Below are 24551 nucleotides of genomic sequence, written 5' to 3'. Positions count from 1 at the left end.
AAGCTCAAAAGTCCATTAAATAATACAAAATAGGAGCAGAGCAAACACGGACCTCCAAACATCAGAGGTGGGGTCAGGTGCCATGGAGGAGTGAGCATCCCCTGCCGACCGGTCACACCCGCCGTGTGCTCCTAGTCATGATCGGGAAAAAACGGAAAAATCCGTCGACAATTCAGTGTGTAAATAATGGCCTAACAATTAGTATGAAAAACGTCAGTCAGCATTTGACTCAATGATAAATTGTATTTGCTGACAAGGTCATTGTATCGACCATAGAACTTGTTTCATCAACGTATTTGTCAATAATTTACCTCGTTTTAGAAATTGTACATACGTAGAGCATGCTCATGCGTATCGAATCAACTGAGAGATACATACCCCGTATGCAGGTGATGAAGGTATATTGCTGCATAAGTAAGGGAAGCTGACGATTTAAAAGTTAAAGTCATCACGTTTATCATAAAGCTTGGTTGTTAGATTACCATTAACGTCTTTTTCAAGTAAAATATCTAAATATGAAACAGATATGTCAGACTCTGTGGTATCTTTTATCTCAAGTTCACCAGGATATATCGCATCGACACAGGAATGAAAATAGCCATTTTTAATTGACAATACGTCGCCGATATTTCTAAATGTCGAGTTGAAGGCCACAGCAAGTGTTTTCTTCTTTTCACGTACAAGATTTTGGACAAATTCTGCTTCATATGAATACAAAAAAGGTCTGCTAATAACGGGGCGCAATTGGTACCCATAGGAATTCCAATAGATTGTTGGAAGACCTGGTCTCCAAAAACCACATAGATATTGTCAATCAGAAACTCAAGCATCTTTTTAATGTCAACTTCAGAGTACTTGTGTGTACAATCAGAATGTTTTTTAACAAAACATTTTTGCAAATGACCAATGACAAGGTAAGTATATTTACGAGTTCCATTTTTATTGAAAAAGCAGCTGTCAATGATATCAAAAAGCCTGGACTTTAATTTATCGTGGGGAATGGTTGTGTATAAAGTTGAAAAGTCGTAAGTTTTTAAGCTGTTGATTTTGGTAAAATCTTGTGATTTCAAATTTTCCAAAAGTTCCTTGGAATTTTTAAGTATCCACATCTGATTTACACCACTTCTCGAATATATTGTAGCACAGTACTCTTGAAGTTTTTCCTTCACCACTGTTAATATCTTAGTGAGGAGTAAAGATAGAGGCTTGGTTGAACATTTACTGGAACCCGCTATGTATCTTTGTTTGTAAGGATTTCTATGAAGTTTCGGAATCCAATATAAATATGATAATTCAAATTCATTTTGGTTGTTTGGAATATTAAAAATATTCAAAACTGACATATGATTTTGAAGAATGTCTTCCTTAGAAAGGGAACTATGAATATAAGTTGGATTACCACTTGTAGAATTAAATCCAAGTTCCTCTAAAATACATTTAATATAATGAGCCTTACAAACAATGTTGTTACCTGCTTTGTCAGCAGGGACCAGTACGTACTGATCATGTAATCTATCTAATTCTTTTTTACTTCTGGATTATTGAATACAGAAGGATAGATGGTTTTCATATTGCCTCTCAATCTTTTAATGCGCGATTTTAACATACATCTGATACATTTAATCCATTCTGACAAAGTGTCAAGGTCTTCTTTTTCATGTCTGGTCCATCGCCTGGCGTAGTCCTCTACAGAATCCATAATATTTATGAAATTCCGACGCCAGTTGAAGGATCGGGGTTCCCTAAATTTAGGACCTTTTAAAATTAGTGATCTAAGGTCCTCATTCTTAACTATATTTACGTCACCAGTAATAACGTCTCCAGCAGGACTATAGTTATAGGGCAAAGAAGAACATGAACACGATGGAGGATTATGTTTCAGATATTCGATATCCAGGCCCTGTAAAGTTTTCTTGTAATTAAAAAATTTGGAAGCAACAGTCGATGTATATTTGTGGGAAGTACAAGGTGTAGTCTTTAACTTGAAATATGGTGGAATACAAGACTGGACCCTTTTGTGATTAAGAATATTACTTATATTAACCGTGTCAATTCCTTTGTTGGCATATTGAAGTTTAAGGAAAAAACGGATAGTTTTAGCTGCATTTTCTTCAGTAAAACGCGGGGATTTAAAAAGCCTATGATTGGCAATATCCATAATTACAGATCCGAGCCTATATTCTGGTGTCGAGGAATCAAAAAATGGACTTTCCTTGACCTTTTCAAGAAGACTGTTTAAAAGTTTTAAATTTTTTATTTTTAAAAATATGATAAAGACGCAATCACGAAAGCAGATATTGTAATATTTGTATCCAATACGCACCAACTCCTAGTAGATACTGATTAATTGATAAATTAATTTCAATGTATATACCTTGTTTTGATTTTATTTTGACTTTATCTTGTGCAATGATTGAATTCAATATAAATAGGCATATTTATAAAATTCATCATGTCATTAAAATCTGATTTTGATGGCAAAAAGTATTCAGTTAGCAGGTCTAGCAAAAATAGTGGAAATACTTTTGATATTTCTCGATAAATACAACTACAATTATATTGCATTGTCATAGAATAGTACATTCAACCTCATTTGCTCAGCAACTAATCAAAATACTTCGGACACCATCGAAAAAAAATCTTATTGAGTATATCGACTCTTTTGTAAACGATTAAATGGTATTTAAAAAATGTTTTAAAGAAATACTGCATTTCAATGTGCTTTGTTTGAGGTCTTTTTAAAGGTGTTTTTTTTTTTAGTTGTCGACATGTACCTTGTACTTGAAGGTGTAAACTATTTCTAAGATTTATTGATGTTTACCGCTGAGTCGGCAATAGTTCAGCCATATATCAGCCATAATATTGCTAAAATGATATCACTTAAAATGAAATCACTCCTTTTGACAAATTACTATTATCATATAGAAATAGAGATATTCAAAATTCTTGCATGTGAAAATTGTTGTTAACTAAAATAATTTCTATATTAAGTATGCCTACTTTTATTCCAATCAAAGTTCTGTAAAATAATTGTTATGAAAATATTTATGAATGATTATCCCTCTTCTCTCATTTCTATTTTCATTTAGGAGAAGATTCTGCAAGTTTCGATACAATGTTTGTGCATGTGATCGAAGATGTAAGGGAAAGGGGAAGGTGGGGGGGGGGGGGGGTATGAATGTCGTTGTCTCTCACTTTAAAATGACCACAGAAATGAAACCCTGTCTGGAAAATTCGATAAATATTTCCAACAATGTTTTAGATTAAAAAAACATACATTTTAATATGTACAAACTTATGATATTATATTAAACATGTAAAACACAGTCCACACGAAAAAATGATTTTAACATAATAAACAGAATCCAATCAACATTAAAAAGTTAAATTCATCTTGCGGGTGGTTGCGAAAATTACGACGATCAATACGACCTATTTTACAATGAAATACGCTACATACATATCGTTATTTTTTCTATCTTCGAAATCTCGTCTTTTCTGCATGCAGTCGAAAGTGTGCTTGAAAAAGTTTACGTCATCAAACAGAGACAAATGTAATGCTACTAATTAGGTCACAGAAAGCGCAAGGGAGAAACAGTTAATTAGCAGGGGTCTCAATTACAAAAGATCCTAAGACCAAAACTTGAAGTTGAATGTAAAATTTTTCAAAATTAAAGATTTTGTTTAAAATTGCCAATGTAAAAATATCTTACTACATTCATTTAAAAAAAAATTAAAACCATTTTCATTATAAGATAATTAAGAAAGTTATAAACCAAAATTGAATTTTGATCTTAGTCGTAAGTTCTTTTGTAAAACGGGCCCAAGCTTGATTGCATAAGCATGAAACAAAACTTACATGACAAAGATACGAAATGATAATAGCATTGTGAATACAGAAAAGAAAACTTGTATCTGAATAATGTGGGGCAAAATTCAATTGCAATACATATTATTGAATTACTCATCAGTACATAGTAAAGATTGAAAAGGGAAGTAGAAAAAACAATGTCACCTCAATTCAGATGCAAGTTTTTCTTTGTGTGTGTCATTATGCTACAGCCCCTCTGTAGCTTTGTCATGTTTCATAATAATAACTATCTTTCTGTAACAGGGTTTTCTTATGTTAAATAAAGAAGAACTCCTGTGTCTAAGGTTCGATCTTTTATTTTACACCGTCATGTTGAACGTGTATTTGTATACATAAATAAATACATCAATAAAACCCTGAAAATATCAATAAAAAATTATAAGTATTTAGAAAACAAACATATTACATTTATAATAATATTCATGAATTTAAGTACGATTTACTTTATAATAATAGATCATAAAAGTATTACACATTATACTGAGCATTTAAATAAATACATGGAGAAATAAGAGTTATTTCCATTGCATCAACGTATTGAAAACGAGAATATAAATCGAACTTTTCCAAACAGAACTATTACAAATAAAATGAATAGTTCACAAATCTATTTACAATAATATATACACAATAAATAGAAAATAATAGTAGGTATACCTGATTGTGGATCAAGGCTCAAACAATGGGCCACCCGATAAAATTAACGGGTCTTGATATATAGACTCCTATTAAACAATAATTATATTCTATATACACTTCTGCATAATTGATATTTTATTTACATACTCAAAGAATTTATACTTTAAGCTTCATTTAATAATGATAAAGTTGAACTCAGTATATCTTCATAAAATTACATTAAAAATCAAAGACGATGAATTATCGGAAAGTATAGAAAAAGAATTAGCATAGATAAAAGAAATAGAAGTCAACTTACAGTCTCGGTCCAGAGGTCTCGTCTCAAAATTAAGTATAATAATAATAATGACCACAATATGTATATGTATATCTTTCTCAATGGTCTCTCGATGTCTAAGTGATCAAACAAAGAGATCGGCGGGAAAACGTCCCTAGCCAATCGCAAGCTTGGTTTTTAAAACTAACCAATACTATTAAATACCCTCAGGATAAGTAAGAACTTCTAGGACATAAGTAGAGATTAAAACCAAATGAAGTTGTGATATTTTATTAATTTTATTAACGGTGCAAGCAAAACTCTGCGAAAACGAAATGCTGCACGATGCTAAAAATAAAATATATATGCGTGAATATGAAGTCACTGAACTATATAATATAATATTCACTTAATAAAATGAATTAAAATATCACTCTATCACATTTAGTTCCAGTGTATTAATTTTTTGAACATTATTTTGAATCATTAATTGTCATAAAGGACAGGGCCTTCTTGTGTCCGGCCCTTTTAATTGAACATTTAAAGAATAAAATATGTTGAAACCAATTCAGTTTTTTCTTTCAATATTTGTAAGCCAAGTTCAATTCTCTGTTTTTTTATAATACATATATATTGCAATGCAATGAAAAAAGAAAAGCAATGTGTATATTAAATTTGAAAAAGGCATAAAAATTTCATTCAACACAAATAAAACCTGCAAGTGTCCTGTATAGAAATAATAGGATTAAAAAAAAATCATTTAAAAAGTGATAAAAGTTCCTTTTATCATTCTTGAGAGTGTTTCACTTAAAAACTTTTTTTTATAAAATTAAATTACTGATTTAAAAAATATTAAAAAAAGGAAATTTTACTAAATTGAAAATAGCAATTAATACTTGAAATGAAACATTTTAAAAAAAATCTTTTATTCCTAACTCTTATGTATGTTATCAATAAGAAGTTAGTCATGAGTCTTTGCAGATGCAAGAAAAAAAAAATCTCCTTCCCGATGTGTAAGATCTTATACAACTATAAATAGATTGTCGCTCGAGTCGCTGATAATGAAAAGGAAGCATCTACGTTCAATAAATTTAACTGAGATACTAAAAAACTTTTCATTAAATATTATTTTTTCCCATTGAGGTAATTATAAAAAAAAAATAAAAAAATAAATAAATAAAACGTTTTCACAGTGATTACAAGAATATGTTTGATGTATTTTGTAAATCTTTGATACAATGTTGGCCAAACTGTCAAACTGCAAACAAAAAATGTCCAAAAGAAGATATTTATGTTGCATGAAAGCTGGTCCGTCGATGTTGGAAATACAATGTTGGTCCAATGTTAATCCATTGTCCAACCGAGTAAATATTGGCATAAAACAAGGCCACTCTGTGTTAGGAATGTTTTTTGTTTGTTTTTAACGTCTCTCTCAGGTCCTTCGGATGAGACCGTATAAACCGAGGTCCCGTGTCGCAGTAGGTGCTGGCACGAAAAAGATCCCTCACTACTCAATGGCCGTAAGTGCCGAGTATAGGACAAAATTTGGAGTTCTCCACCGGCAAGTGGCGTCTCCATAGTGAAAAATTCTCGAGAGGGACGTTAAACAATATACAAACAAATGATTTGAAACATTTAAAAAAAAAATCTTTTATTCCTAACTCTTATGTATGTTATCAATAAGGAGTTAGTCATGAGTCTTTGCAGATGCAAGAAAAAAAAATCTCCTTCCGATGTGTAAGATCTTATACAACTATAAATAGATTGTCGCTCCAGTCGCTGATAATGAAAAGGAAGCATCTACGTTCAATAAATTTAACTGAGATACTAAAAAACTTTTCATTAAATATCATTTTTTTCCCATTGAGGTAATTATAAAAAAATTTAAAAAAAATTCAAGAAAGCAATAAAATTCCATTATTGAAACTAATATCTAGCAACCACTGATTATTAATTTACATGTTATGTATGTTCAATTTTCATTATTGTGCTTTGCTCTTTGAATTTTGCAGATTGCATGTAAATTGATTAATTAAAAAAATGTAGTGTTGTCAAATCGGACGATTTTTAGGAACCCTTTACTCGTTTAAGTTACTCGAGTACCCTGTTACTCGGATGATTTTTCATTAGATGTCTAAAACCTCAATGCTCGTACTATATACTGCATGGTACCTGTATTTTATATAACCTTGTTATTTCATTTTTATTTTATCATTTATATACCAGTATTTTTAAGACACAAATTAATGTACTACATATGAATTAATGTTGTTTACAATAATAAATACAAAATATCTTCTAAAAAATTGCTCTCGAAAAATTAAAATTATTCAACACACTAGGAAACAGCCTAGTTAAGATGTACTATATCCTGTCATTCAAAAAAGGATTCTGATGAAAATGAACTAACTGGAATGTTTGGAAAGCAACAGCTTGCGAGAATGGAAAAGCAAACATATTTTAAATTAACGGATTTGCCTTCCATAGGTGCAGCGGATCTGCGTCTTCTCTAAGAATATTTTCATGCTTTTGATTTCTGGGCGGCCTGAGTTCACCAGTTTCGGTTCCACGTGAGGTGACGTCCATGGTATGCAGACAAATCTTAAGAAAGTAAAATACCATTCTAAAGAGGCCCATAAAACCAAACTGTCCCCTCAAAACCTGCGGCAAGTCAAGAAGAGATGTGCTGTGGAAATCCCATGCTTAAGACTAGCACCAAAGGGATGCCCCAGTTACATCAGAGAGAGAGAGAGAGAGAGAGAGAGAGAGAGAGCAACATCACATCCTTATACGAGCTTTCTTAAAAGAACACAGTTAATAAGTAAATCAGCAAATCATGATAATCTTCTCTAGACTTAAGAAAAAACTTCAAATTTTTAATACTTATTGAAATTTGACTAGGCTTTCAATATTTATGTTTTCCGTTATTTTCCGTTATCTTTTTTCCCGTTATTTCCCGATCATGACAAGGAGCACACAGCGGGTGTGACCAGTCGGCATGGGATGCTTACTCCTCCATGACACCTGATCCCACCTCTGATGTTTGGAGGTCCGTGTTTGCTCTGCTCCTATTTTGTATTGTTTAATGGACTTTTGAGCTTGAATGCTGTTCGTTATCTCCATATATTTCATGAAAGAGTAAATAACATTTTTTTTTAATTATTCAAGTCATGTACACATGTACTTAGGAGTGGGGAAACTGAATTACGATTAGGTAACATACTGGGACAGTTTCTCCTGGTATGCCCTGATTCCTTACAATCTGCTTACTTTATTTTCCACGACGGGTAGCACCAGAAGACCCTAGTGACCTTTGAAATTGTCTGGGGACGTGGACTCAGCTTTCATTTTGCATATACCTAGAACCCTAAGACTTACATGGCTTGACCCTTTAGTGGGCCTCGTGTGCAAGAACAGGATGCTATAGTCCGCGGCTATATTACTTATTTGTCCCTTATCAACATATTCAGATGACCTTTGATTGACTGGTGAGGCTCACCATGAGTAACTGGCATCATCAGCAACTGACCTATCATTAATTGTGGACCTTACTGCTTTTGGGCGACGAACAATATCACGTCAACTCAATTGGAAGTCTTCATACTTCTAAATGCCTCTTCTAGAATATTTGTTGGGTAGTTAATTAGCTGCGGACCTGCTTCACAATCTTTACACCCTAAATTAAACCTCATTTTAAAGGAAGAATGCTAAATCGTCATAACGGCTGTACTTCCGGCGAACTCTCGATTCTTCCGGTGAAAAGGCGTTTTTCCGTCTGCCAAATTCAGCAGGAACCAAGAAGTAGAACTCTTTTTTAATATATATGTGTTTCAAACGCTTCAAACGACGGTAATATCGACCAACCCAGAATTAAGCGCTAAAATAACTAGTATGTAAATAACCGGTAAGTAATTTTCAGTATTCTGTGAAAGGCGATAAAATGAATGACGATTGCAATCCTGGTTTGTCTTTAGTTCAAGCCAATCAACATGACCATTTGTACATGCATGAAAGTAATGTAGATAAGACTATTTCTTTTCACGTTTACAATATGTCCAATTTATTCTATTTATTCAACTGTGCAAGTTTGCTATTCTCACCATCGGCGAAATAAATGTTTTTGATATATTTATTGTACAGGCATACTTGTCAATTTGAAGTGGAGTTTTCTCATGACAGAAAATAACTTTATTATGGTCAATTTTAGGCAAAACCAATAATATTCAAGTTTATTAACATCTTCATATACTTCAGGTATATATTAAGACGAATTACTGAAGTCAGCTGAATACTACTAAGTTGTATTCATTGTCATCTAGCAATTATGTATTGAAATGAATATTTAAACTTAATGAAAATATCTTTAGATCACAAAATATTATAGATATCTAATTTTTTCCATAAAAACACCAGCTGATTTGGGTCCTACAATATGAAGAACGATAACTCTTCCAACCCGATCTTTTGAACAAACAATTTTGATGATTTTTTTTATATACTTTATTATTATTTATCAATTAACAATAGTTATTTCCATTCATATGTCGACACGATATATTCCAGTGAGCTTGAAATTAAAGATTCCTTACAGTCTGACACATCTGTTTCATATTTGGATATTTTACTAGAAAAACAAGTTAATGGTAATCTAACGACAAACCTTTATGATAAACGTGATGACTTTAACTTTTCAATCGTCAACTTTCCTTACTTATGCAGCAATATACCCTTATCACCTGCATATTGGGTGTATATCTCTCAGTTGATTCGATACGCAAGAGCATGCTCTACGTATGAAATATTTCTAAAACGCGGTTAGTTATTGACAAGCAAGTTGATGAGACAAGAATATCAACACTCTCGTTTAAAGTCATCATTTCGTAAGTTCTATGGTCGGCAAATACAATCTATCATTAACTCATATGCTGACTGACGTTTTTCATACTATTTGTTAGGCCATTATTTACACACTGAATTGTCTACGGATTTTCTGTTATTTCCCGATCATGACAAGGAGCACACGGTGGGTTTGTCCGGTCGGCAGGGGATGCTCACTCCTCTATATATGGCACCTGATCCCACCTCTGATGTTTTTGGAGGTCCTTGTTTGCTCTGTTCCCGATTTGCATTGTTTTAATGGACTTGGAGCTTGAATACTAATCGTTATCTCAATATTTCACAAAAGAGGTAAAGTACAAAATTTAATTTATTTGGGCTGCAAGTAATAGGAAAAACATATAAAAGACATCTATGGAATTAAATGTAAACCAAATTAATAATAATAATAATAATAATAAAGAAATCACCAACGCAGTAACCTCTGAAATCTTCCCTTGCTCATTTACAGTTCTGTATGCGTGCGCGGTGAGCAAAATTTTATTCAATAAATGTACAGACAGTTTATCATATCCCTTAAAAAATTGTCTACGATTCTAATTAACAAGAAAGATGAAAAACTAAAGTGAATCAGAAAACAATAAGTTTATTTTTCAAAGTATTGGTTTAATAAAATTACGAATATTTATTACATGTAAGACTGGAAAACAAACTCTTTTGGACATATATACTTAAAAAGGTTTTAAATGAATAAAGGAACCTAAAGTTGTTAAGATAATATTAAAAAGAAGTTTAATATTCTGAATCCATTTAGTTAAGATTTACTAAATATGCCATCCCTTCACAATGAGAGAAAGGTTAAAACAATCAGAAAATGCACAGTATTGTCACATTCATTGTTATGTCAACGTCCATGACTGATGGACTTTGGACGAGACTGGACGTATTAATGGTCTGTTGATAAATAAACTAGCATCGCATTGTAGACATTATTTCTGAAAACTTACACATTCAACCCGACAACAAGCCGTTTTACAATTTTAAAGGACTGGGTAGGTTGTTTAAGATACGAGTTTGGTGTGATCTGTGCTTTAAATATCGAGCGCCAGATTCTGATCTTGAACCTAACATAAACAAAAGGTGGCAAGAAACGGGTTTGTTTGTTAAAATTTATAAGTGGTATCTTTTACTGTGATAATGTTATATATAGACTATATGATGATCAGTAATATTTTGAATTATATTTTCAGTTTGTTTGTTACTGAATATTAAACAAATCTTCTAAAGGTGCTCCGAATTCAGCAGAATAAGTTACTCAGTTTTGGAGCTTAATACAGAGATGTCCAGGGTGTGAAATGAAAAAAATCTAATCGGACTTTGCTTCGCCATGCTCACAACGGATTTCCATTTCACGCCAAGGATAACTCCACATTAGGTCCCAAACTAACTTTGTACCTAATTGAATACTCTCCGTACGATGAAACTGGAGGGGATTATAGATTTCCTCTTGGTTCGTCCGTCCCTCTGCGGAACTGTCTATCAGTCTATTTGAAACATCCCAGGAAACTTCAAATGTAAGACACCACAGAGCCTGCCATATCTGTTTCATATTTGGATATAGACTATAGACGATCAGGGCCAACTAACAACTAAACTGTGTGACAAATGAGATGACTTCAACTCTTCCATCGTCAACTTTCTACAGTTTCTACAGATCTGAAAAGAAAAGGACTTGGGGGAATTGACCATCACCCTCCTATCTCAGAGAAAGCCCTCCAAAAATTATACAGCGTCGACACTTCAGTAGTTGATATTAATACTTTATATGGTTTACAGAGAAAGGTTTGGTTTGAATTAACTCTTTACCTCTGCAGAAGAGGGAGAGAAAATTTGAGATCCATGACAAGAGACACATTTAAGATAGCCAGATGTGATGTTGGTTGACAGTATGTTTATCACAGAGCGGATGATGCAGGGTGTGTTACAGATGGTGGAATGTACGAATTACCAGGTAATGAAGAATTAATATTAATTATTTAAACAATTTTGTATAATAAGAAGTCTGTAATATTTTATAGAATATAATTGCATTTTTCTTCTCAACTGTTCTTTCAAGGAAACAAGAACTGTCCTGTGTTTTCATTCCAAAACTATTTATACAAGTTAAATCCCAATACGAATGATCTGTGGCAGAGACCCTGGGATTCATTCGTGTCTGATGATGATGAAGAAATCTTCAAATTTCCCTCACTATCATGCAATAAATGTATAATATCCCACTTTCACCTGTATATGGTTTTTACATTTCCCAGCTTATTCGATACTCAAGAGTATGTTCCGGGTGATCACTTTTAAAATCGAGACACTCTATAGAGAAATAAGTTGATGTTACAGGGATTTCAAACACCTCGTTCAAAAGCACCATTCCGTAAATTTTATGGTCGTAATAATTACCTTGTCAGCAAATATAACCTATCATTTGGTGGTATTTTACCTGACTTGTTTCATAACAATTGTTAGGCATTTGTTTGTATACGGAATTGACTACGGAATGTTCCGTCCACTTTATCAATATATAGAGCTCATGGCAGGTGTGACTGGTGAACAGGGGGTGCTTACTTTTCCTAGGCACCTGAACCCACCCCTGGAATTCCAGGGATCCGTGTATTATGCCCTCTTCACAGAATTATGCATAGATTTTTAAAGATCTATCACTATTCGTTATCTTCACCTTTTTCATCTATTTCACTTTATTTTACATACAGTTTCTCTACTCAGGCCTTTCTACTCAGTCTTTCATATATTGATCTTTGTTTGTGAGTCTGCCGTGAATAGTTAAAGTTTGCATTTTGTTCCACTTCTATAATCATTGACAATTACGGCTTTTCTTGACTTTTTGAAAAGAAACAATATAACGCTTGTCGGTGGGGGACTAGTTTAGCTTGTCATACTCACATAATGTTTGTTAACTTTATGCCATGTAATCATTTTCATCTTGAAATTTAAAATCAATAAGAACATCTGTCACAAAAAGACCTCTATAGATTTTGAGGTCAGAAGGTCAAAGTTCAAGGTAATAAATTCATAAATTCCGTCTATGTGTAACACTTTTGTTTCCGGGCCATATCTCAAGAAGCTTTTGAGCCTTTGAGCTTTTGCAATGAAATTTTATACCATAACTCCCTATAGCCTCTCTCGCCCCTCTCGAAGTGTCCCACCCCTAGACAGAAAATGATAAATGTCCTACGGACCCGGTTTAACGATAGAATGCGTTCGTGTATTGTCAATGTAGCAGAAGAAAATACGGGAGATAACTCTAACTCAGTTCATTTACTTTGAAAAATCCTGAGAGTTCCGAATGTCAACACGTGTAACAGTTTGTGTAAATTTGAAACGAGTAAAAAACGTTGGTGAAAAAGTGTTGAATTCTTCCATAATATGGATTAAATTTTTAGATGAAAGGTATTTACAGTCTCAAAAAGGTTTGTTATGATTAATTTGACTGTTATTTTCAATGCAACTTTATTAATTTTCTCCAGAATCGTTTCGGAGCGATTCTGCAATTTTCTGCTACATTACGGGTATATGGGGGACATTCTAACTGTGGTGAGGGTCATCCCGAGACACAGTTAGATTATTCTAACTATGCGCCCCGTTTTTTATTTTATTTATTTATTGTATTAAAAGTCGCTTGGCACTATTTTTAGCACAGGGGCATGTGGAGTGTTATTACGTATAATACAGGTTGTCGGCGGACTTTATATTCTAATTACATATATTAGAACTGTTTAGTAAAGGCTAAATTAGACACCATGTATTGATTAAAATTTTGACAATATCGAACGTGAAAATAAACATTATATGTGACTTAATATTTGCATTTAATGTGGAGTATATTCAAGTGCCTCTGTGTTTTAGTGGTCTGATGCTCGCTTAGCAAGCGAGAGGCCTGGGTTCAATCTCCGGACGATTCTCTTTTTTTTTTTAAATGTTTTTTTTTTTCTTTTTTTTTGGATTTACTAAATGATACTATTCAACATGTGAAATGAAAAAGTTATGATGTCTGGCGTGTACAAACTCATAAAATCATTATTACAGTGTGATAAATATTCTGTATATATTAAAAAGAATCTTCTATGTACATGATGTACACATATTAAAGAATAAGCAATCAAATCTTTATATCCATATTGGCTTTTTTTAAATTTGCTTCAATATACATGTATACATTTGATAATTCTTCAAATACAGGGGGGCAGTGTGACCCCCCCCCCCCCCCCCCGAACAGCGCATGCGCTTCTTTTTTCCCTAAGCGGGGGACACAAATTCTCTGAATTAGCTTGTTAATTTCAGGTCCGTGAAGCGAATGAAATCATTGTAAAACAATATATAAACTAAATTTTGTCGTTTTGGGGTTGTATAAATAGCTTAGTATTTATTACTAAATAAATACCAAACCCATTACGCCATAACCATTGATCAAATATTTGCCGAGCGAGAACTAAACGTGACGAGAATTCATGTAAACAAATATATGAATTGGGAGTTTTAAAGCATATACCATGAATGACATGTGTGATATACAGAGAATTAAAGATTAAGAATCAGGTACGCTGTTTTATGCTATTTATGTTTTCTTATAATGGACACAGACAGTGTTTTGAAATCCAGTTCAGCCTTTTCCCTGTCGTTCTAACAACAAAGATGTAAAAATTAAACACTACGCCGAATATTTTAAAACATAATTTTTGTTTGTATCGAAAGCTTTTGTTTTACAGTACTTGGAAAATGCTGCTAGAATCGTGTGGCTAACATGAATTGATGACAATTCCTTGATCGTATGTACAAAATGTGACCATTTTGGTAAATTTTCATGCAAAACTTTGGAATATTTTTTTTTCTGTTTCGAGAGAGTAGGATTCTAGCAGTATTTTGCATGGCCCTGTGATGTTTTTACATAATTATTTTCACGAAAAGAAATAAATTATCCCTGGTGTAGTGTTGAACTTTTCACTTTTTCGTTATGGCATTTTTTTTTATTTAAAGACGCCACGTGATGACGTCGTAGTGGGAGGCTTCTTTTAGCCTTAGACTAGGTGATGTCTTTACAATGCTTAGAAATAGGAAATGTTTTATCTATTGGTTTTCCGATTAATCAATGTTACATTTCACGAAAAAGATCTAAATTCGCCGAAAAAATGATCTGGGTACTGCCTTAATATACCCTCGTTGTTCTGAAATGAATCTCCAGCTTACCCAAACAATTTAAATTGGAGATCAGGACAAACCCTTAGGTTGTACTATCCCTGTGTGTGGCAAGCATTAGCTTCAAATTTACAAAGTTACGAATTAAAAAGTAACGACTTTGAGAAGATTGCTCGAATAAGGTGATTTCCACATACCCCAACACTTTGTTTGCCTCAAGGATATAAATATGTTCAAACCAAACACAAAACACAAGAAAGGGCAAGATAGGCTAAATCCGTTATTTGACCCTTGCTTTTGGATGTCTCTATGAACTTTGCAAAAGCTTATCATTACAAACCTGTTGTCATCATTGTACAAAATAAGAATTGGTTCTAAGTTATGGGACACACAAAGGTCACAGGAAGGTCACAAAATATGTCAATTCCCAAATTTTCTCATTTTATGCAAATTTTCATTAATTTCAAAGCACATTTTGTTTCAGAAAACATAGAGCACAAATTTGCTTATCTACCAAATTTATCAATTTTATGCACTAGTATCAAAGGCATCCTGTGTATAAAAAATCTTAGATAGGCAAGCCTTTGCTATTTGTTTCCCGAAGTGAAAAGTATCTTAGACATAACGAAATTCCGCCAGAATTGAGGAAATTCGGTAAAGTGTCCCACTTTGGCACCCTCTTGTGGCTTCTATGTATCCTTGGAATCAAAATTAATGCTGGTTTTAAAAAAAGCGTCATTTAAAGTTCTTAACTGCAAACTATCACAATTTTATTTCTGTTTTGATTATTTGCATCAAACAAGGGGCAAATTAAACTGAGCTGTTACCCTACCTTGTCCTTTAATGATTCTAAAGATTCTTAGTTTAAAAAAATCAATTTTGTTTTTCTCATATTTTTTAGAGTGTTTGTCCATTCACTTTTCACATGTAGGTCGAGGTAAGAAGTCTTCAGGATCTGCTGCCAGATCCTCTACTGTGTAAGTACGCGTCGGTACACAGTCAACTCCCTCCATGTTTGAGAGTACGTTCAGGGGACCTTTGGGGTCATTGTAATAAATTCCAACGCTGTCACGAATTCCAAAACTTGGGTCTTTAGGAAAATAGTTGAAAGGCAGAAGGAAGAAGCTGACGTCACCGCCGACGGTTTGCATAATAGGTACCTCATCTGTATGTGGTATGTGTTGGATACCTAGGGTTACCCAAGCAACCAGGTCCTAAAAGAAAAAAAATCAAGTAAAATATGCTATCAAAACAATAAAGTTCGCAAAAGTAGTTTACATAAATTTTCATATCCCTTGTTATTGATCATTGAAAAGGTTACTTTCTTTAAGTCACCCGCGTGGCTCAGTGGTTAGAGCGTTTGCTCTAGAGTTGCTGAGTAAGGAGTTGATCCGTACGTCACGTGTTCGAATCCATAGTGTGACGTGGAGACCTGTCTTTTGGATGAGACCCTATAAATCAAGATCCCGTGTCGCTGTAGTTGTTTTCAAGAAAAAGATCCCTCTTTGCTCAAAGGCCGTAAAAGGTCTAAATTTGCAGCCCTCTACCGGGAAGAGTTGGCGTCATTATGAGTGGGAAATTTTAGGGACGTTAAACAGCAAACACGCTTCAATTCGATATTCAGATATATCGACAACATGCCGTAACCTTTAATTCGACATTTAGATATATCGGCAACGTTTTCTCAACAAACAATAGACATGTTTATTAACACGTTGCATCGTTATATACAAATGAACTCGAAATGAAAGACACTACAATGTGTGTCACATCTGTTACATATTTAGATGTTTAACTGACAATAGACGTCAATGGACGTAATGGACAACTATAGACTGAGCAATATGACAGTCGTGATGACTTCAACATTTCAAACGTCAACTTCCCGTATTTATGTAGCCATCTACCAACATGTCTTTTTACATCACTTCCCTACGATGGCCGACAGCGGCAGCCACTTTTGATTCTGAATATTGTCATTTTGTACACCTTTTTTGTCAATTTTCGTTGACAAATTACAACTAAACTGGTAATGCTATATGTCCATATACAGTTTTTACACTGACAATTTACACTGGAGAAAATCATTAAAATTCTTTCTTGTGATATGAAATGAAGATACATAAAACAGGTAACTTGAAGGTGATAAGCTTAAGGTTCTAGCAGAACAGCAAGGTCGGGGTGATTAGAGATTAGTATTGTCTGCTAGATATGTTTTCTCGACAGATTGTAGTAATTAATTCATAAAATTCCATGTTGGTGTACCTGCTGGTCACATCATAGGTAACCAGGATGAAATTTTCCAGGTCTATCAGAAATTTGATTTTGTTCATAATCGGACGTGTCTTTGATGTATGAATTTTGTTTTTTAAACAATGCGCACGAGGAAATGATCACATTAGTTACATGTACCTATATTTTCATTCCCGTGCCACATTGAAAAACAATTGGCCGACTAGGTGAAAGTCTTGAGAGGTTGCGTTGGCCTTTAAAAGTGTTTCAAGCATTTAGTTATTAATTTTATGTATTTAGAGTGCAAATACAGACCCCCACATTTAAGGTTGTCATTTTATTCTTGCTTAAAAACGGGTATATTTCCGTATCTAAAGTTTTGCTTTTGATACATTCCATAAACTTAAGATTGGATGCTCACATGTAGAACTACTAAATCCTGTTTTTCTACCTCTACATAATAGGTAGAATCGAGTTGTCTCATACACTTTGAGGATCGAGATATATCCATTATATTCATGTATATCCATTACAACAAACGTATTACTTTTATTCGCCTTTTTAATTACTCCCAAGAATATCTTTTTAATGATACAACAAGGTGACAGAATGACGATTTACTTCTAATCTAGGATTAACTGGGTTACGATATCTCAGACTAATTGAGGATGAAAATCATTAAAATGCTCCTTATCCCTTTCAAGCCACCTGTTTTATGTATCTTAATTTCATATCACACGAAAGAATTTTAATGTTTTTCGCTGGTGTAAATTGTCAGTGTAAAAACTGTACATGTACATATAGCATTACCAGTTTAGTTGTAATATGTCAACGAAAATTGACAAAAACGCTGTACAAAATGACAATATTCTTAATCAGAAAGTGGCGGCCGCTGTAGGCCATCGTACTCCCCAGACCCGTATGCAAATAAATGAGAGTAGAAAAAAAGCTGCAGGAGATAAAAAACGAATCTGGAGAAGAAAATATAAAAACAAAGATAGCAGGAAATAAGTTAGTATTTCCAAATGGAAGCGTGTACCGTGACAAGATGCTACCACCATGAGCTTAGGATCTGTTCATGCTGGACAAAGAATAAATTGAAAAACTAGAAGAATATAATCTTAACAATTCTGACAGTGTTACAGAAGATGGGAATATCTTCACTTCACTCATCTCCGAAACACATAAATAGGCACAGGTCAGGAACGTATACAAAATGTTTTACGTAATTTGGTATCTATGTCTTCCAACTGATTCCGTACACAAGAGCATTTTCTGAGTCAATTTTCTGGTCAATTTTTAAACTGTGGCAGGCTATTCAAAAATATGTTGATTTTACAGGGCATACAATAATCTCGTTTAAAATCAGCATTTTGTAATTTCTGTGGTAGATATAATAACCTATTGAAATTCGGTGAATTTTGATGGAACTATTTCATTAAATTGTTTAGAACTTAATTAGCATCGGTTTTGACAGATCTTCACTGACTAGGGATTACTTTGTTTACATGAGGACTAAGGGCACGATTCGCAGTACTTACATGATAAATGACTTTTTGATCTTTCTTTCTTGAAAAATGAGGAATTACATGTAATAGCAGTCGAGAAAGAATATCCCCCTCTCTCTGAACAAAACTCCTTCGGGGAATTCTTGTTTAATGCATAAAAAAGGAGGGAAATAAGGCTAGTTTTCCAATTAAAGAGAATGCAATTTGATGTTTTACCTCTTGCAGAATGGGTTCATCTCCTATAAAACTTTCAAAATTTACCACCCTGTCTTCTCCATCAAAGGTAGCGTATTTAGAGCTACTATATTGTTCAGTTTCTTTTCTCTTTGTGACTGCCAGTTGATACCTCAACCATGATGCTCCTGGCTCGTTCCCTACTCCTTCTCTAAACAGATTCTTGGACATTCCTCTTAATAAAAGTCGATAGGCTTTAGGATTCCCAAATTTATCTCTATTTTCTTCATTGTAGAACACATGATATCGGGGTTGGCTAAAATTATATCTAAAAGCGGCTTCTCTCTCCGTGGCATAATCTACTTTAACTATTTTAGTTTGGTACCATTTTTCGGGATACCTTCCCCTTAGGAATTGGTTTTGAACCCTTTCTTCACGTATATCGTATGTGGAGTAGCTGTTCTTTGTGCCTCCGATGTCAAGATCAACCTTAAAATTAAACATATGATGATGAAGCAAGCCAATGGCTTGTTTGTTTATCTGGAAGCCATATTTGCAGGTGTTTTGGACGTAGGACAGCAAATCAATACCTGATGTCGTTACCTTTGTTTCCATTGCACCATTGTGGTAGAACATAAAGTCATAAATATAGTCATAGTTTACAAGAGTGGCTATCATTCGGAGAACAAGTACGGTATTAGGTACACCTTCGTAATAGCCAGATGGATAGTCGTCTGCTACATAATGTCGTCTGAGCGGGATACCAGTATTGTGTTCGAACACGCATATAGAGTTATTTTTTATAACTGGTATGTCTGAAGTTTCCGACATAAACCTTGAATCAGCAAAAGTTGCGTGAGTTGGGCAATCAACGCCTGGAACTAATGTCTGAATGCTGTTTCCAATCAAACCGACACTGTCAAAGAAATTGGCAAATCTACCAATAGGTCCCGAAGACGAATAGAAAACTGTCATCTCTGAAAGACCTAACTGATAAACGATCATTTCGTTTTTGAATTTTATTTGGAAAAGTTGAGGACCATGAGTAGGAGAAACTCCAAACTGAAAGTCCCAGTTCATGTAGTGAACTGACTGGCCTTTGATTGAGTAGCGTTTCCCGTCTGGTTCAACTTGAGTTGGAGGTCTTTGTGGATGTGGAGGAAACACTTGAGATGGAAGTGGATCAGAGGGGAAACTCACATGAAGTTTATTCACCATTCCTCTTTGCCAAGCCTTTCTAAATGATTGAAGCGAATCAAACAGTTGGCCATTGTACCAGACATCTGCAGTCTGTGGTGTAGCTGTCCCGTTCATCGTGACAAGAACAACAAAATCAACAGGATTTAGGGTACTGGGGCGTCGTCTTTGAAGAAAAGGAAGCCAGAAACCTCGAAAACCTTCATCTCGAACTCCCGAAGTTATTGCAGCATAAGGAACCCCTATTTCAAACCCAAGACACCTGTTTCCACAATTCACTAATGAACCCTCAAAACTCTCAAACAAAATATCCCCTGCTAGCCTATTAGTCTCTTCAATGAGAACTTCAATAGCAGCTGACGTTTCTGGATTTGTGGATGGTCTGAAGGAAAATGGGATATATCTAGGTATTCCACAAAATCCTGGTCGTGGAGCTAGCTGCACACAGTACTCTGCAACAACAGGATTCACTTTTCCACCATGAAATACAGTGACTAATGCTTTTCGTTTCAATTGTCTGTGAGGATTACTTTCAATGTCCTTCTTTTCAGGAAGAATTAATTCCATTGTGTAAATGTAGTTTGAAGACAAAGTTGCCTCACTCTGCATTGTCAAATTTAAACTTCTTTGTGCAAACATGAAATTAAAAATTGCTCTAATTTCTTGACTTGTCAGATCATGAAAAGATGGCGGGTCTTCAGGTTCACAGAGATCAATGGAGTCTTTAAATGGCAGCTCACGACATTTTGGACAACTATTTTGTTTCTTTGCATCTTTAGTGGGGACTGAAAGAAAAAGGGAAATAAGATAAAGAAGATAATAAGAAATAAGATAAAATTTATTCATGTAAATCGAAGTAATTGTCATTGATTAAATAATAATTAATCAATTGGGTTCATTAGGTACAATCGCCTCATTCCCAACATTATCTATGTTTTCTTTCCGTTTTTTTCCTCAGTCTATTTTCTTTTTTTTGTAGAAATTTTGAATTATTGCAAGAAATATAAAAGTAAGTTATCTCAATTCATTATTTAGGATTGAAGTAGCAGTAAATTCATTCAACTTGTTCGTTTTTCTTTTACGTTTTTTTTTTCTTTTTAGTTATTTAAGGCTTTATAATATTAGAAAATGCAATTTGAAATGATAATAAATAATCATGCAACTTAATTCCACAATTTTGCAGTGTTGATTAATTTACTGACTTAAAAGGATCTGTAATATATTAATAGCACAAGCACTTTAAATAAGGAACTAATTACAATCATGTATCATCCTGCAAACCAAACAGGTTTCTTGAAATGCACTAATTAGCATTCAAAATTCACATATGTATACTGCACATCGATTAATCACGTCTTATTATGTTCTAAAATGATTACTTGCCTGTTTAAATCGCAGATATATCACAATCTTAACAAAGAGTCACAATTGTCTCAATTTTTTCTGACAATAAGAATTATGTTTATCGAAGTAATTGTCATTGATTAAATAAATATCAATTAATGAGGTTTATTTGCTTTTTTCTGTTGCATTTTCAGTATTACTTTCCATCTAATGAAGGATTTAAAAGAAAAGGAAAATAAAATACAAGCTTTTACCAAAGCGTCCTAAATGTTTAAATCTCTTTGAGATTGATCCAAGAACTTTATTCAAGCTCATCAGATTATTTCTCATTTTATCATTCAGATTATTTGTTTTATAATTTCAAAGAGCAAATGTGCTCTTTAATTGTGCTTCTAATTATAAATAACAAACTATCATGTGTATGTGTTGATATACACATACACACGAGTGGCACTGACATTCTCATTATTGTTACCTTTATTTTATTCAGTGTACCTTGTCAAAAGGAAACGGGAAAAACATTATACAAGGGTCGATTAAAATTCTATTCTAAGCGCGCTGTTTGCATGAAACTGATAAAACAGTTGCAGTTAACAACTCTATACATTTTCAAGTGAATATGTAGATTCCAATGCGCTGTATAGAAGGAACAGGTATATTATTAGGATGAAATTTAATTCTACACCAGTAGTTGGGCTAATATATAACATATTCATCTAGATCTCTCCTTTACAACAATAACCGGGCTGAAATCTCTAATATTTCTCGGGCACTTAACGTTACATCAGTAGCCGGGATATCATATTATATATTCAGTCCAAACTTACCCTACAGCACAAGTCGGGCTGATTTATAATGTATTCATCAGAAACTTAGTCTCACAATATAAGCCGGGCTGATATATGGTATATTCATCAGAAACTCACCCTAACAATACATAATTAATTGATCAGAAACTCACCCTAACAATACATAATTAATTCACCAGAAACTCACCTTAACAATACATAATTAATTCACCAGAGCTTTACCCTTACAGCAGTAGCCTGGCTAATTGTGAAATTCTTGTAAACAGCTGTATCCTCTAGGGCAGCTTTTGAGGTATTTATGACATAATGTTGGAATCCCTTTATCCGCCCCATGTAGTCCATACTTACATTTGGGATGATATGGGGCAATATGATGTTGGTGTTAAATATAAAGGTATCAATATAATGCCCTGCAATATAGTCTATGCAGTATTCTTCAATAATTTCATGATAAACGTTACAATCGAGTTTATTCCATTGAATGCATTTGGCTGAATGTAACCATTTACTAACAAATGACTGTGTTTCTCATGCAGCTTCCAGTAAAGAAGTTTAAGTTTTATCACTAGGAAAAAAACATATTTAAATACATGAAGTTTTAAAAACAATATACAGAAAAAATACTAAAAAGCTCCCTCCTTATTTATGTTATGATGTCATGATACAGACCACTAAACAGCAAACTAAAATAAAACCGATCAGTTTTGTTGAGATTCCCAATTGTTCATGCGGCTTACTAGGAATTGTATCAGTCGTTCTGTGTTTTCAACAAATATTTTCAAATTAGAAAGGATTTATTTAGAAATCTCTTGTTTTACCGAGTGAAGTTTTATTGATTGTCACCGACCTCTGTAGGAAGATGAATCACAAAAACACAGACTAATGATATCAATCAAAGATATTTCATAATATTTATATCAAGGGAAGTTTTATTTATTATCACCTACATCTGGGGAGAAATGCAGACTCAAAGAATATTGATATCAGTCAATAATATTTCTTTGTTTTCAAGAATATGATGAGGAAAATATATCTGAGAAGATTGCGTCCAGATAATATTATTTGAAATGAATGCTTTTTATATTTCTTAAATGTGATAAAATGTTACGCTTACTGTAAGCTTACAACTTAATGTAGCTCGTTTATCATAGCACGAATTTCAATAGAAAACATGTCTGTAAATTCAGGTTTAGAATTTACAATATAATTATACCTTTGGAATTTTTTTTACACTTGATGACGTTATTTTGATGCAATATTACTGCAATGCAGTACAGTGTATTTTTACTTTTTTGCATTTTGCTTTAATGATGTCAAAATGTTGCTTTTGTTTGAACTGCTAAGGTACATAGGTTACCTTAAAGAATAAAGAAAAGGTTCATGGAAATAAATGCCCTACTTTCGTTAAGGACTACAGAGTTTCTGAAAGAAAACTTAGACATGCCTTATTTTAAATTTAATTTAAAATAAGGAGGACTAAAATAAAGGTGAAGATAACGAACAGTGATCTATCTTTAAAAAACTGTCATTCTAAAGTATTCTTACCTGATTTCTTGTTTTTGAAACCGCTGGTCCATGTGACAAGGAGCAAAATCGGAACTGACAGGAATATCTAAAATTGTCATTCTTTATTTTAATTCGTCAACAGTTGAAGTAAAATAGCAGAACATAATTTAGATATAAAGCGAGATATATACGTTAAATTTAAATTCTAATGCAACTGTTTTGTAAAATGCATTTCGATTGGCTAATGTACAGATGTTTGAGGCCGTTAAACGAGATTTAATAAAAGTGAGAGATTTTAATTGTGATAATAGAACGACAGAGAACACAAAGCTTCGTGTTTTTATGCAGTTAAATGGTGAATAAACTTGATAATTTATGTTTTCTTTACAAGTCTTAGAATTTTATTCGGAAGCACACTTCTCTTTAGAGTAAAGCTTATTCGTTCTGTGGTGTTTTGGAAAGCAACGAAATATTCAATTTACGTCGAATTCAGATAGCGCCACGTATCACGTTCTGTCTTTATAGCATGGTTGACGTTCAGCATCTTAAATCTTTGTAACGAAGTTTCAAATCTCACCGAATAAAGTTCAGATGTATTATGATTATATAGTAATGATAATTTAAAAAAGTCCTTGACACTTAACATTACCATAAGATAACATCATATCTACCTACAATGACACTATCTTCAATTATAGAATATATCGATTGACTTTTTACTTGGCTCATAAAGCGGAAAACATTACATACTACAACAATTTAATAACCATCTATTGTTTTAATTCTTTCTGAGCCCTAACTTTGCTAGGGATATTTTGAATATAATTACTAAATCAAAACGTATTTCAAGACATTTCAAGATGCTGACTATTGATATACAATGGCGATCACTCCATTAATGAATACTTGTTTAATACTTCTGTAAGCTTACAACTTGTCACTGAGTACGATGGATGGGGCAATAAACTTGTTTA

At 33.4% G+C, this 24551-nt stretch overlaps 1 protein-coding gene across 1 annotated transcript; it reads right to left on the bottom strand.

The window, feature by feature from the left end:
• Window positions 1-15700: 15700 nt before the first annotated feature.
• On the bottom strand, window positions 15701-20685 carry LOC133180754 (putative amine oxidase [copper-containing]). The gene is made up of 2 exons (XM_061315227.1): window positions 18764-20685; window positions 15701-16021 (listed from the first exon to the last, which is right to left on the bottom strand). The coding sequence occupies exons 1-2, from the start codon at window positions 20555-20557 to the stop codon at window positions 15722-15724; spliced, it is 2094 nt and encodes a 697-aa protein (XP_061171211.1). The 5' UTR covers window positions 20558-20685; the 3' UTR covers window positions 15701-15721.
• Window positions 20686-24551: the final 3866 nt, after the last annotated feature.

The sequence above is a fragment of the Saccostrea echinata genome, unplaced genomic scaffold (genome assembly GCF_033153115.1).
Source record: "Saccostrea echinata isolate AGI-Se365-2 ecotype Australia unplaced genomic scaffold, CSIRO_AGI_Sech_v1 ptg000007l, whole genome shotgun sequence".
Lineage (NCBI taxonomy): Eukaryota > Metazoa > Mollusca > Bivalvia > Ostreida > Ostreidae > Saccostrea > Saccostrea echinata.
This window is presented reverse-complemented; position numbering and strand designations above follow the sequence as displayed.